General features: G+C 34.4%; 1 protein-coding gene across 1 annotated transcript; it reads left to right on the plus strand.

Moving 5' to 3' along the window:
• Positions 1 to 423: 423 nt before the first annotated feature.
• Positions 424 to 13,918, plus strand: LOC148620661 (uncharacterized). Its single transcript, XM_088574339.1, has 11 exons — positions 424 to 531; positions 1,840 to 1,945; positions 3,456 to 3,586; positions 4,097 to 4,200; positions 4,778 to 4,939; positions 5,908 to 6,088; positions 7,630 to 7,835; positions 8,230 to 8,463; positions 9,120 to 9,234; positions 9,699 to 9,843; positions 11,516 to 13,918. The coding sequence occupies exons 3-11, from the start codon at positions 3,505 to 3,507 to the stop codon at positions 13,068 to 13,070; spliced, it is 2,784 nt and encodes a 927-aa protein (XP_088430465.1). The 5' UTR covers positions 424 to 531; positions 1,840 to 1,945; positions 3,456 to 3,504; the 3' UTR covers positions 13,071 to 13,918.
• The last annotated feature ends 2,461 nt before the right edge of the window (positions 13,919 to 16,379 follow it).

The following is a 16,379-nucleotide window of genomic DNA, read 5'->3' on the forward strand; positions in this document are numbered from 1 at the left end:
AGTGCATATTTTTAGGATTTTTTAAAAAATATGTAAATTGATTCAATAAAACTTTCACTTATGTAGCATTTCTAAGGACATGTGAAAAAATAATTTCCTGCAAAGAAAATAGGGTGAGTCCACGAAGATTGGACAGAAAAGTAGTCTTGAACTATAAATAGCCATTTTCCCTACTTTCACTTTCGTTTTGCACTCACCTAACCAACCTTTTCAGTGGAACATTTTTATGATATTATGTTAGATTTTCTTTTAAAAAAGTTCTTCATCTTACAGTGTGATGTTTGCTCTATTTTTTAAGTCATTGTTCATGTCTTTTGACAAAACATTAGTTTGTAGAGAGGCAAAAAGAAAATGCACTATATTTTTATGGCATCCATGTTTTGACGTACACCCGCTCAGGGATATGCAATACGATACTGGTACCTTCATTGATTTCGTTAAGTCGAACTTCGGTTGAGTCGAACTTTTCTCCTGGTCCCTCCAATTTCGAGATAACGAGAGTCAACTGTATTTCCCGTTTCATTCAATGACGTGAGTTGTACTTCTTTAGAACGCAAAATATGTATTGATGTGGAGCAGGACAAATATAAAATTATTTTGATTTCTCTTTGAAATTGAACAGACAAATGTATAACTTAACGTACCCTTAAAGTTAACGTAGACAGCATAACAAGTTTTACAATAATGTGTACAATAATACAAAAAGGTCATAGAAAAAACAAAAAATTGATGAAGTATCTCCTGAAAAAAACGGAGAAATAGTGCTGCAAATTGGACACAAATCGTAAAGACTGAAAGTAGCAAGTTTTCCTAATTCCATGATTCTTCCGATTAATCTCTGAAACAGTATATCAAGATTTTACTTTTAAGTACCAGTCCACATAAAATTCAGACACTGCTAATGTTAAAGTGATTCATTGTGAAGAAAAACCAAATCAAACGATGCTTTTTCTGGGTTTTGCTGGGATAGGAATATGGACACGTTTGTTCTTAAAAAGTGCTCTCTGTCAAAATAAAATATATTTGACACTATCGATATGAAAGCTAGAGTATCTGATGAAGATGTACGGCCTTGGTCATGTTGACCTAAATGATAACCGAAACACAAGGTGAACAGATAAAAATATAACATTATAAACAAAATCGTTTGTAGAGAAAATTAATAAATAAAAACAGACAATCAACTCCAAAAACTTATTGGAAATATGCAACAAATAGCGAACTCGAAATTCTGTTGAACCCAACAAGTGAAAATAAATATTATGAAACAGTATAAGAATCAAAATAAACGTAAATATGTTGCAGTTCAATACTTAATCATAGGAGGTATTAGACAGATGTTTACATAATTATACTAATGCAACTCATTTTGAATTTTGCTGGGATATGAATATGGACACGTTTATTCTTAAAATATGGACATGTTATATTATTACAGTTTATATAATAAATGAATGCAACTCATTTCGAAGGGCATTGGTATTGAGTTTTGCTGGGATATGAATATGGACACGTTTATTCTTAAAATATGGACCTGTTATATTATTACAGTTTATATAATAAATGAATGCAACTCATTTCGAAGGGCATTGGTATTGAGTTTTGCTGGGATATGAATATGGACACGTTTATTCTTAAAATATGGACATGTTATATTATTACAGTTTATATAATAAATGAATGCAACTCATTTCGAAGGGCATTGGTATTGAGTTTTGCTGGGATATGAATATGGACACGTTTATTCTTAAAATACAACAAGTTCTATACTTGTAAACACATTAACAAACAAAGGAAGAATAAAATCATCCCACATAAATCTAAACATCTTTCCTGTAGGTCTTTGTGGTTCGTATGATGGAAATTACTTGAATGACGTCTTTAACCCATCGACAGGTAGTCCAGATAATAACAGATATCCTAATGCTTTTAATATACATTGGAGGTAAGTCAAATGAACAGTATCACAGATAGGAACCTTCATTTGTACATGAGAAAGTGATATTCATTTGTTAAATGTGAGTGTTTGTAATAATCAGGCATAATGGAGAAAATCAGAAACATGCATGTCAAAACCCCACCGATCTGACAATGTAATATCACTCAACGATATTTTATTTATTTGTAAATACCACTATTTAATCTCTGGATTACTGGCTTTGCTGAGGAAATTTTTTTTCAATAGAATGTTAGAAAAATGAGGTTTCTGACAGAGTTATCTGCTCTTGAAATGTTCATTTACAATGCATTCCAATGAAATTATAACTCAATGCACAAACATGATATGGAAAATATTGTCTTTTTTCCTTGATTCTGATGGTGCAAATAGTCAAATTACAGTATCAAAATGATGAATTTTTATACCATGTTTTACCGACTGCCTGGTTCTTACAGAGACTGACGCTCAAATATTCGTAATATTCTATTTTGGTTTGTTTTTTTTGTTTTTTTGTTTTTTTGGGTTTTTTTTAACGCTTAACGCATCTGTCTGGTACTCTATTCTTTTTATTAGTTCACCTTGCCCAAAGGACCATGTGAGCTATTGCCTTCACTTAGCGTCCGTCGTTGTCGTCAGCGTCCCCCGTCGTTAACAATCAAAATTTCTCCTCCGTCACTGTACTGGACGGTCAGACCATAGTACTAAACTTCAAATGAATGTTCCTTAGGGTGTTCTGGTTAGAACAGATGTGGGTTTTTTATCCATCGACCAACATGGTACTAAGAATAGAACACTTGAGTCAGACAATAGTTTTTTGCATCTCCAAAATCATTATATTTAGGCAATTTCTGACCCAGAGGAAAAGTGTTCAGCATGATGATACCAGTCTGTGAAAATCTGTTAAATTATGCTGGAGTTGTTGCCTTTTTCATGATACCTTTTTCCATTTTTAAGTTATATCTTTCAAAACTTTTCTCCTCTGACACTACTTGACCAATTAGAACCAAACTTGGTATAAATGAAAATGGGATATTTTGTCTCCAATTATTATGCAGATTTTTTATTTGTCGTTAAACATAGCCACTGTTACAAGGAGTAATCAAGGAAACCAAGATTCTAGCGGAAATCAAAAGAATGTACTCCAGGGGCAAAGACCAGACATGAAAAACAGACAAACACAATAAAGAACATAAAGATACTAAATAATACATACAAACAAACATAAATGAGCAACTCGGACTTATTGATGTTATAAGTTACCTTCCGAATTTCCCCTTACTTCTTAGCTTAAAACACTTGTCAACAAAAGCTTCATGTAAGATTGTATTATCTTCTGAATTCATTTTAATTTTTTAGTCATATTCTTACCTTCCCAAAATCTCCCAATGTGTACCTATTCTGTATATGTAAGGCTCTTTTGCATTTGTATTAAATCCTCTGTTTCTGAAAAATTTAGATAGTTTATTGAATTGATGTATAAAAGGTTTCCATCATTTATCCTCCCATTTATCTCCAGACGAACCCAGACAATATTTAATGGTGTACCGGCAACTTCATTTGATCATATGAATACATTCTGCAGCTGCATTACTGGAAGGGATGTGTTTTGTAATAGAGGACATGGAATCATGTCTTGTTCTACATCAAGTGAGTACTTTTGTTGACATAAGTGATTCTTCCCCTACTGATTCAAGAAAAGCAAAATACGCTTATTTTACCGATGCACTTGGTCCATGCTCCATACTTTAAGTGGAGTCCGTGTCGCTCGTTGAAGCCTGTTTCTTTGTACGTGTCTTTTAGTTATTTTATGTTTTTAGTTACGTATGTCAGTTGTCCATGTCTAGTCTTTAACCTTGGGGTATATTTGTTTAATTACAGCTCGCATAATGGTTCCCTTGATTCCTCTGATATACCTGATTTCGTAGAAATCACGAATTTGTAATTCAAATAAGGTAACTAATTGCATTAAATTATCGCATCTCCAGAACCGAGGAAGTCAAATTTGAACCTCTTTCAAAAAATCAAACTTGGTACACATTTCTATTAATTAAATGAGTGTCAGCTAAAAGAACCGATCTTGCCGATTAGAATTCTGGCTTTTATTTCTGTAACCTTTTCACGAATTCATATACCATGTTATAAGATATGTATTTTTAGGATACGACAAAACTGATGTGCTTGTAAAACGTGCGAAACAACCAGGACCAACCATAAACTTTAGGACTAAATCAAATCAAGGGAATGGATTAACAGAAGAGGAGGTATATGCAGATAAGATTTTACATAAAGACTTGTCCTTTATCTCATCTCCTTTTTTCTATAGTCTTTTCAGTCTAACTTGATAACAATGGTATAGGTTGTTTGTTCATGGTGAACAAAAATATATTCACGCTGCTAGGATTGGTTCTGTGGTTCATTGATAAACAAGGAAAATTGGTCTGTCCTATTTCCTCACTGATCTTTTCCAGCTAGTTGTTATATTTTGTTTTTCAGTGTGAAGCACTCAATAACGGAAGATTTCAATTTATAGATGCTTGTATTTCATACATATATATATTTATATATATATATTTCCTTACAACATTTGTTATTATGCTTCGTTTATGCCTCCAAATGTTCATGACTACGTTTCATTTATACTTAAATTGAGTCAAATTACTGACACGTTGTTGAAAACGGTGTCCAGTCGTACTCCGCTGTTGATCAACAAACTTGATACTTGTTCCACTACATACAAACAGTGCATCATAAGCGATGCAAAAATACGATATTAGTGAGCAGGTGACCTATTTATTTATATTCAATTTTAAGAGGTTATACTGTAACATTTTCTTGTAGAACTACGAAAGCGTCATTACTTCCTTTACATACAACGAGGGTTATGATTATTGTCTGTCCATCATTGAAAATAACGACGCTGTAAAGTCATGTTGGACGGTTGTTAACATGACGGAATCAGAGTTTAACACAACCATGGAAAACTGCGCCTTTGACCTTCAGGTTTGTATCACTTTATGTTTGATATGTATTTTGGAGAAAAATCGCATTGAAACAGGGTCCTTAGAGGAATATCGTCATGTAAACGAGGACTAAACTACAAACATATTCAGAACAATGTTAAGTCTGTTTCATGGAACTTAAGCTGTAAAGCCAAATAGTTTAATTTGATTATTAATAAGCTTTCTCGTTGGTTGGTTCTCTTTGAGCAAATAAAGTTGTATTGTATAACTTGTATTGGCCTTGTAGCTTCATTATTAGTCCGCATTCCGCGGTACAAATTTTCTAAACAAAGAAACAATTACTTAATATGGATTTGAATCAATGAGAAATAAAATTAAAAGGAATTTTTTATTTTTAATAAATTATACACGATTTGGACCGGTTTACACTTTTTTACACCGAGAAATGTAACCCGCCAAAACCATGTTATTTCAATTAATCTGTTCAGAAATTCCTTAAATTCCTCAAAATATTCCTTAAAATATCAACAAACTTAAATAGACCAAGAGTAATCAAGGGAATCAGGATTCAAGCTGCAATCAAAATTATATATTTGAAAGATAAAGATAAAATATGCAGGAACGACAAAGAACACGAAACAACCAATATAGCACGTACAATGAAACAAAATTAAAATGAACAACCCCAACTCAACTAATAACTGGGAGCATGGACCAGATGCACCAGTAGGATACAGCTCATTTCCTATTAACGCCATATACCACCCATTTTCCCATTCCCTAGCTATTGTTTCCCCATTCCCAAGAGAGCGTTCCCAATACCACAGAGAGTATTCCCCATTTACATGATCAAATTGAATTATATGTTTTAAAATCTTCAATATTCACTAAATTAATCAGCAAACAATGTTGCATGATGTCATCATTACATTATGATCATATTAAACGAAAAATATTTTAACCAATGAAAAGAAACATAACATCCGAAATTTAATTGTTCACTGATAGGAAACAGGTGATACTGAATGGGCCAATGGACACATAACTGGTATAGTGGAAGATTGTCTCAACACACTCGCTACCCAAGTACGGATAGAAAATAACACTGTATTGCAAATGGAAAGTAATACAACTGATGTATGCCTAACTCTTTACCAGAATTGTAGCCAGAATGGAGAATGTGTCGAAGGTAATATCGTATTTATCTTTGAGTGTAAGGAATATGTTGACAAATAACTTCAGCCGACCATCAAGAATAGGCTATGGCTAATGACTTCCTTTTTTTTGTCTAATTTACGAATCTGTGGATTAAATAAAGATAACAACAAAGTTACATAACAATAATCAAATCCATTATCAAGTCAAGTTCAAAAACAAATCTGGCAAAAAAAGATATTACACCACCGGAGCAGCTGGTACCGTAATGTTGTTTGAAGCTTTGGCCGCATGGACGATGACATATTGTAGTGAGGAAAGGCATTCAAGTATCTCATGATCGTTGAATACGGACTTGCGTCATTTATTGACACATTTCTTGAGATTGTCAATACGATTCCGTTTCAACGATCGGGTAGTACGTATTCAATCTGACAATGACTCGATTTCTGGATCTTAGTCCTTTTCTCCCTTTATCCATGATCTGGCACCTTCAGCATCTGCGTATGGAGTTTTCATAACACCACTCATACGTTATGCCAGAGCTTGCCGTTACTACGCAGACTTTTTCTATCGCTCTAGATTTCTTACAATTAGGCTTCTAGAATAGGGTTATGTTGCTGAACGATTGAAGTCATCACTACAGAAATTTTATGGTCGACATCATGAACTCGTGGATGATTACGGTGTATCCACCTGCACCATAGAAACTGATTTGTTCAATGTGTCAAAATTTTCCTCTCCTCTTTCGTCTACCGTGGGCTTGATTTTTTATGAGAAACTCGGTGGGGTTTCTAGAAGAGTTTTGTGGAGTCCGAGTTGCTCATTTACTTTCGTTACTTTGGGTCTGTTCTTTGTTTTATGTGTCTGTTTTCCGTGTCTGGTCTTGTCCCTGGACTACATTATTTTGATTTCCCTTGATTACTCTGGCATAATCTTCGATGTTAAACTTAATTCAGTATACCCACCAGACGTTTCAAGTCTGACTAGAAAAAAAAATGACCCTGATTTCAAACAAATTGCAATCGGAAAAAAACTCAAAGAAGATTTTATTCTTTTATTTGAGTTTTGATAGCTATTTTAGAGAAGTTTAAAAATCTAAATGTTCGATGGATAGTGAGAATAAATTGTAGATTGTAAAATTAAAAAACGATCTGTAGCTCCAATTAGAATGAGGCCGAATGTGATTTATGAACAAAATCAAGATAGGTAGTGCCCTTGATGGCTTGTGGTAATGTGAATGCGACAAATGTTGAAATGTCTGCCAAATTTGTTATGTGTCAGTGTTGGGTTTTTTCTGTTGTGTATCTTTGTAGGAAACTTAGAAAACTGTTAGCAGCTCAATATTTATCAAGAACTCATAAACTGTAGACAATAGTAAAAAAAAGAATAATCAAAAAGGAAAGTCTGTATGATAAGTGGCAGTATCAAGGCAGACAGAAAGTTTTAAACGACCGCAATGTCAATTGTAGGTTAAAGCAGGATTTGAAGCGCACTAAACCTCAAGCTTCCGATAAAGTAGGAATTTTCCTTCTATGTTCTGTTTGTAAACGGATCAATATATTGTTGTTTCAGGTGTGTGTAGTTGTTTTTCCGGTTTTTCTGGATCACTTTGCAACATATCAGCTTCTAATACAATTCCTACAGTTTATAACATAACTTCTGGGTCAGGCAGTTGTGGATGTGATTCACGATCGACAGAAAATTGTAACGTCATTGTAGTAAATGGCTTGAATTTCGTAGATTCATCGGACTTGAAGTGTCATTATGAATATTCTCAGGTGTTTATCATAAATACTTCCGACCTCCACAGAACATATTTAAAAACACATTTCTTTCAAGCAATAATGCAAAACTTACCTTCCATTACGTTTGGCATTGAGTTATATAGATTCTATTGTTTGTCAATTGTTTTATCACTATTTAGATAAACCAAAGTTGATTTTTTATTCAAATATTGTGTGCCATATTCCTTATTTCGGAAGAAAAACATCTTTTTTTTTCAGAATCACAAATAAACGTAAAAGTAGATTTTAATTCATTGATTACTATTTTATAGTTCGTTCAAGGGTTAATTGCTTTTTTTTCTTTATTTTATATTTTTGTCGACTTCCTCGCTTTATAGTAGTACGCAATATTATAATTCCCTTATCTGCAATGATACTTTGATTTAAGGCTCCAAACTTTGTTATGCCATCAACATTACAAAGGACTCTGCAGGCAGAGTACGTCAGTGATTTCGGAGTTGTGTGTACCCTGGCAGATCCTAAGGATGGAGTCTATGTATCCGTCAGCAATGATGGACAAGCATACAGTAACGACTGGTACCTACACACAGTGTATGACTCCGTGTGTTTCAAGTGTAGTTTGACGGGTATAGCTTCGCAACCAGTTTTACATGAACGAGAGGCAAGTACATGTATTCAAAGCCTGAGTGACACAACTCGGACAAATTTGGGCGCTTCTGTTGGTAAAGAAAGAACATTTGGTAAACCTTAAAAGGCCGTATTGGCTTCTTATTGGGCCACATTTTTGTTAGCAGATTTTTACCATAAATAAGTGAGAAAATAAACACTAATTCTTTGCCACATTTAAATATAACGCAAAATAAGTGTGTTTACAGTATACGCTTTTTTTAAAATAAATCTTCGCTCCTAAAAACTACAGTTATTATGAATTGAAAAAGAGAAATATATGAAATATATATATACACAAAGATACATTGCATTGTGTCATCATACCTTTATATAGAAGAGTAATTGTCAATGTTCTCTAATAGTCCCTTTTCTTATTTTCGACTTTGGTTTTTTTTTTTAAGACTTTATGCAAAGGTGGGTAACTTTCTACAAATTTCTCATCCGACAGACATGGTTTACTGTCCAATTGGAACAATAGACAGCAGTAGTCTTCAAATTCAAATATTCAATTAATAAGAGCCGCGGAAAGTACTTGGATACTTTGAAGGAACTTATTTCAAACCATTAAGTAAAAATAGTTTGAGTTACCACGAAGAATGTTTACTGTTTTCCCTTAGTAAACTAAATGAAAGAATTGTATTTTTGTAGGACATATCATGTGTAATAAATGGTGTATGTCGTCGAAATGGAGAAACGAAACCGGGAGATTCCTGTAAAAACTGTGATCCATCGCTCAGTATGAGTAGTTGGACTCAGAATACAAGTATGTATTTGGTTTTGCAACTATAGATCATTCCAAAGTTCGGTAGGCATTTTACCGGTTGGTTATAGTTCGTTGTCGTAAAGACGTCCTGGTTGAGAGATAGCTTGCGATATGATTACCTTGTTTACCAATCCCTAGTTGATTAGCGTCCGCACAACATGGCGTCTTTAATACGTAGAGGGTGCACGCATGTCTAAGCTTAGTTCCCTATGACGTCACCAGTATGAGCTTACTTGTTTAATTCCTTGGTATACCTTGACTGTACTGATCATTACAAAAACATGGAATTATCGTTTCTTGGTTTGGGTGCATTTGACGAATCTCCGTGTATTTGAATAGTAGACGAGGACCCATGCAATATCATGAAACCACTGAGTCACCTGAATAGACATAAATACCCTATAAGATTTTTACCGTATGTAGCAAGTCACGGTCGCTTAATTAAAGTAACTAATTATTTTCAGATGCTACATGTTCTGTCAGTCCTATGCCTTCACCAGTAGACGAAGACCGGTACAAAACAACAATTGATATACTTGCAGTCTTCCTATTTATTTTTATCCTGAGCACAATCGTATTAGCTATGACTTTGTTCGCAGCTTTGAACAGGTAGTGATTTGCTTAGAATTAAAACAAGACCTTTATAAAAGTAAAAAGCGTCGACTGAACATCGATAAAAAAATATAAATCGTAGCGGTTATAATGGGATAGTTCAGATACATCAAAATCCAAGCACACAGCCTGAATGTGAAAACAGAAAACAGGGTCGAAATACAAGCGCAATGTATCAAACTGAATAAAATACAATTACATGTAAAATCAAGACATAGCATAAAAATCACAAATAATATGAACTCCCACAGAAAAAATTGGGTACTCTGGAAGGGGTTTGCATGTCATGTTCAGCCAGCAACATCTGACATATCCCAGTTGAGTAAGAGTAATCAAGGGAACCAAGGTTATAGTGGTAATCAAAAGAATGTAATCAAGGGACAAAGACCAGACATGGAAAACAGACATACACAACAAAGAATATGAAGTAACTAAAATCATACATACGAAGTAACAAAAGCAAATGAGCAACTCGGACTCAATTAAAAACTGGGAGCATGGACCTGGTGCACCGGAAGGGTAAGCGTTCTCTGCTTTTTCTAGAAACGCCCGCCGTAAAAAGGAGTCTATCTAAAATAGTTTGGCTTTCTGACATTGTCAATGTAGGGTCACAAAGAGGTCTCCATTAAAACAACTGTGCGATTCACACTTTTGCGATATCATTTGATTTAATTTGATGTATTTAATTTAAAAGTAAATAATATGGAAATCGTTGAAAATTATCCGGAATAAAGAAAGTAGATACGAATAAAAATTCGTCATAAAACATTATACAATACAAATTGCAAACGCAGAACAGTTGATCTTGAACGTAATATCACTTAAAGGTCTGAAAAAATCCCAACGATGTTAGAACTGTCAAATTTGCGATGCAAATGTTTGGTCGTTCCCTCCGCGGGACTCGAACTCGTACCGCTATGACATCTATAGCCTAGCTGGCCGAGTGGTCTAGGGCGCTGGACTTTGTGCTGGCGGTGGTGTTGCCACAGATGTCACAGCGGTACGAGTTAGAGTCCCGCGGAGGGAACGACCAAACATTTGCATCGCAAATTTGACAGTTCTAACATCGTTGGGATTTTTTCAGACCTTTCTATACGTTTACATATCTTCCCTGTATCAATTTGATCCGATGCAGCTGTGTAGCAAATAGAGTCGTCACATTCTGAGACGTTTGTATACATATGTATGTGTGTGTGCATTGTCTTGACTTCATTAAAGTGATTGTAAATTAAAGATAACGGGAAAACTCTACGACGAAACAGCAACTGTTTCACTTTCGTTTATTTTCAAACATTATCACTGGCCAGAATACGGATTTTGATACCCCAATTAAATTTTCAAAAGCTAAAAAAAAATACCCTTGCTCTCTACATCATTCAATTTTTGTCTAAAGATAATCTTTTTGAGAAAGGTTATTATAAAACTGAAAGCCCGTCATACATGGTATCTCAAAGTATAAACTCTTGGACATAAATATGCTTTAAGTATTTGCACACACACAGTCTTTGTTCCGTTGCCATGTGTTTCTGTAGAGAATTTGAATGATTATTTTGGGGGACAATGTCTTCTTGAAAAAATTTAATCTAATTTTTCATTGAAAATATCTGACATTCCTACATTTAATCTTAAATTGAAGCATACAACATATTTTATCTATTTTTTTTTTCAGCAAAAAGAAATCATATCGCCTGGCAAATACTGAGGAAAGTAATATAGGACTTAACAGCAGAGAACAACACAGCGTTACAAACACACAAGAAACACTGGAAACTGAAATTAGACATGGAAGTACAAAGGAAACTAAAGCCGTAGGTGGAAAAGGAGCGCCATTAACAAAACCAGCGAGAACAAAACAGGATCTCAATGTAAAGAAAGTGGAACAAGAGAAGGATAAAGATACAATAGTAGTGATTGAGACCCAAGTTAATCGAAATAGACCAAATACTGAAGAAACCCCGACACCAAAAAATGATCGGAAGTCAAATGTTTACACTCACGAACCCAAACGGAAGACTTCTGACGAGGAAGAATCGCCGAAAGCGGTAAAATCCGAAGATGTACCATTTAAAAAATCCAACATAGAAACGTCGCCACAATCAAAGCCTGAAGAAAAAGGAGGTAAAAATCCCAATGAAATATCGACAGTAACTAATCAAAAGAGCAATAATATACAAGCTAGGAATATCAACGACCAACTTCTGAATGAGCTTCAGGCAAAACAAGCGCAGACGGGATCTGCGAATAACGCAACAGATGAACCGAAAGAAGAAGGTACCAGCAAAGCACAAAATGAAAAAACTGCCAATCAGCCAGTACTAATAGAGCCAAAATCCTTCGACCAGCTGACAGAAGAATGGAAAAGCATTGTCGAAGATGTTTTGGATAAAAAACTCAATGAGGTGAAAAATATTACCGGTCAAACATCGACGGAAAAACAAACCGATGAGAAAGATAACATGGAAGATAATCCACGTGCCGATGAAATACACGTGGAGGATAAGATTGAATATTTTAACACAATAATCAAAGATAAAGATTCAAAGAAGCATATTACAATTCCTAAACAAAAAAATATTGAATCGCATTCGGAGATTGCTAAAAATACTCATGAAATACCAGTAGAGAAAAAGAACAGCGAAGCACAAACAGAAGAAGATCAAAGTACAAGTACTGACACAAAATCGATAAAAGAAAAGAATGACGAAGCACAAAGAAAGACCAGGCAAATGGTGGAAAAATTACCTACAAAGCAAACAACCAGGGAATCACAAACCAAGGCAGGTGAAAGGAACAACGAAACACCAAAGGAGCAATCAATCAAGGAAGCACAAACAAAGGCAGGTGAAAGAAACAACGAAACACCAACAGAGCAAACAACCAAGGAAGCACAAACCAAGGCAGGTGAAAGGAACAAAGAAACACCAACAGAGCAAACAACCAAGGAAGCACAAATAATGATTGGTGTTATGACCGAAGATAAACTAGTGGAACCACTCACAGAATTTAACAACAGCACTCCTGAAATATCACTAGAACAAACGAACACAGGAGCGCAATCTGGAAATTCAAAAGATGCAATGGCTACATCGAAAGGGCAACATAATTTTGACGACAAAAATGACGAAAACACTCCAACAAAAGACAGAAAGACTGATCGAAAATATGATAGTCAAACTTACAGTTTAAAAGGGGAAACTACCAAAGAGGCCAGAACGTCCATGTAACCTGCCAGAAACCCATTCTCTAACAGCACACTTCTTCTGTATGTATTCTTGCACTACGAATGTGCCTGTATGTAATCTTACAACACACATGTGCATGTGTGTGGTTAGAGGTGTGGTATTTAAGACTAATCGTGACTTAAACATTCGCATGATTATATGTAATAATGCACACGTTAACATATAGGGAACAGTCATTCGATAATATGGGTACAAATATCAGTTTTTGTCCTGCATTTTGTTTTCGTAGATATTTCAATCCTGTTTTGTTTTATTTATTTATATTATTTTTTTTATTTATTTATTGAATTGTTTTGTTTTGTTGTGTTGCGTTTTTTGTTTTTTGTTTTTTTGTTTTTTGGGGGTTTTTTTGTTTGTTTGTTTTTGTTTGTTTTTGTTTTTGTTTTTGTTTTTGTTTTTTGTTTTTGTTTTTGTTCTTTTTTTGGGAGGATGGGGGATTATTTTGCTTCCTCCTTAAAAAGGCATGTGGTTTCTCCGTATGTCTTCACAAATAAGATTACTTTATTAAGCATTTCAACTATTCTTAATTTCTTCTCTTTATCGAAGAAAAATGTTAATTTGAAATGTAATGTTCGTTATTCGTTACGTCAAATTCTTAACATTTGTACTCGGATCTTTTAGAAAATGTTTCTAACGTATAACCTGTTCATTAATTAGAAACATTCCTTAAATTACCGAGAAAATACCTTAAAACACAGTGTTTGTTAAATCATTCTGTGATGCATGTATAAAATTAAGTCTTGGGCTACAGTCAAATAATATTGAATTAGTTCGAATTTGCAACTAGTTGTGCAAAGGAAATTGTTTCAATTAATAAAATTTTGAATCTATCGAGCAGTCTTAATTCAATGTGGCGAATTAAAAAAAGGCGCTGCATTGTCGTCCTGCTTTATTTTTTACATCCAGCTGCTCCTAGATCCATGTTGACGCGTCTGAGTGCAATCGCTGTTGGTTTGGATATGCATATGCCACTAGAATTTCATTATAAGCAACCTTTGAAAAATGCACTAATATGTTAAACGCTTCGGACTATAAAATTGCGTTGTTGTATTGTAACGGTGATTATAAAACTCCCGATCGAACTCAGCTTATCACGCCATGCAGGAAGTAGACATCGTCTTCGTTAACCTAGCATGCAACGTACATACCGAACTGAAATCAACAGATTTTCATCATCTTGTCATACATGCATAATAAATCAGAATTATACTTACAGAAGACCGAGCATGGACGGGAAATCGGGGGGACCAGGATTCGAACGGTAATCAAAAAGAATATGACACAAGGATATATTATGTACACATATACTGGTTTACAAATCGTAAGACTATTCGAAAAACCGGTCGTTGGTTACAGAAGTTTAAAAAAGTAATCAAGCGAACCAAGATTCCAGCGAAAATCAAAAGAATGCAATCCAGGGACAAAGACCAGACCTGGAAAACTGATAATCACAACAAAGAACATTAAGTAACTAAAGTAATACAAAGTAACAAAAGTAAATGAAATAATCTACCGATAAGCTAGTTTAGTATGGTAGTTTCTTCGGTGGTAGCTCAAAATCGTAGTATTTTGGAAAATCTACCATACTTTGAGACACAGGCACTAGGTGGGATTTTTTAAATGTGTATATTATGCTTCTGGTGCTAGTGCTCTAGGTCATTCTGGTGGTTTCTTAAATTGTGCGTTGAATCAAGGATTTCAACCTTCAAAATCCTAACCATTGGAAACTGAATGATATAGACATAGAAAAATGACGCATGCAATTAGAATGAGGTTTGATATTCTTTAAACCTATCCCACCGGGATTTAAAAAATGTCAGCTCAAGGTCACCCATGCTTGGGTATCCAATGAACGACGACCTCGAGGAAACCCTCACACCTACGCTGCAGCTGGACCCACAACATTATACAGTACACAGGTACAGTAACATAAAAGAAAACTGAAAGTGAAAACGAAACAAGACCTAGTTAGATTATTTCTGTACAACATAATCAACCTGCTGTTGTATTTGTCGATAATATCTTATCATTATTCTGCGTGAACGATCAACGTCCTGTAATTGATGGATTCCCTCGGTCACGTGCCCTTTGTCGTATCTGATTTGGTTTTTGAGTTGCCAATTATCTAGTCCCTAGAGGATTAAAAAAGCACACAGCTTCATCCCAGCCGCTGTCTACAAACCGCGGTTCATGGAAAAGTCAACCACGCAAGCAGGTGTCGCGCTTGGTCACCAACTTTTTTTCCCTTTGGTATCAGGTGTATATTAATGAATTCATGCATACATGTTGCAAGTGTATTGTATCATTTGCAAAATGGCATAATAAAAAACGAAAAGAAATATGTTAAAGTACATGCTGAATTTTAAGGAAGAATGATTTATTTAAAAAAAAATAATAAAAATTAACGATTTCTCATTTATCTTATATTGTTTTTATTTTATTTTATTTTCCTCATTTGAAGTCATTTGTTTAAATAATAGAAATAAAAGCATATGTTTTCCGCGTGATCAACATACCCTAAATGACATGAATATTTAGAAAAGAAACAGGTCATTGCATCCTCAGAGTTTTTAATGAAGTCGTTTTTGTGTAAAAAGTCCGTTACTGTCGGAATTACTTCACTCTTCCTGAAATCAAGACTTTGATCACTAAAAAAATAAGACCGCTTGAAACCAAATATTTTAGGAAAAACCTCCGAGGAATTTGAAGGAATTATAAATCTCAATTAGCTTCTTTCATTAAATCAGATCATGGACCCAGTTATCGATCGTCAGAATATTACTATCTTGCCTGACAACTACATTTGACACAAAATTTCGAAATAAGGCTCGAGATTTTCCAAAAGGCATACTAAGTTACATGTAGTATGATACGAGCGACGGACTTCGTCATTTGAAATTTATAACCATTATAGTCATAACTCAAACAGTTATACAAGTGTAGGATATTATAATATAGATGAATATTCACGGTGGTTTTAAATTACTCCATAAATGATTTTCCTTTAATATGGTGTGTTTAAGTTAATAATCCTATAAAAATAATAGATGTGGTATGATTGCTTATGACACGGTCATTCAGCAAAAGCCAAGCGACGAACAATTAAGTAATACTCCAGCTTAGAATCTTGCAAAATGTGATTCATGAGTAAAAAGCCTACATATTTTTATTTTTGATATTTTGTTTGAATTTTCATAGTAAACAGAAATTAATATTGAGTTTTCCATATAATCCGTGTTCATAGGAGATACAAATTATATAGAATGCACTGTAAATTTCAAAATTAATGGA

This window comes from Perna viridis, chromosome 3 (genome assembly GCF_037379345.1).
Source record: "Perna viridis isolate PV_CMFRI_1.1 ecotype Kerala chromosome 3, ASM3737934v1, whole genome shotgun sequence".
NCBI lineage: Eukaryota > Metazoa > Mollusca > Bivalvia > Mytilida > Mytilidae > Perna > Perna viridis.

Bases quoted from the DNA above. Each gene is read 5' to 3' on its own strand.
- LOC148620661 (XM_088574339.1), top strand. From the start codon at position 3,505: ATGAATACATTCTGCAGCTGCATTACTGGAAGGGATGTGTTTTGTAAT. The intron at 4,201-4,777 runs GTATATGCAGAT...ATTTTCTTGTAG, and splicing joins ATGGATTAACAGAAGAGGAG to AACTACGAAAGCGTCATTAC. The intron at 7,836-8,229 runs GTGTTTATCATA...CTTTGATTTAAG, and splicing joins GTCATTATGAATATTCTCAG to GCTCCAAACTTTGTTATGCC.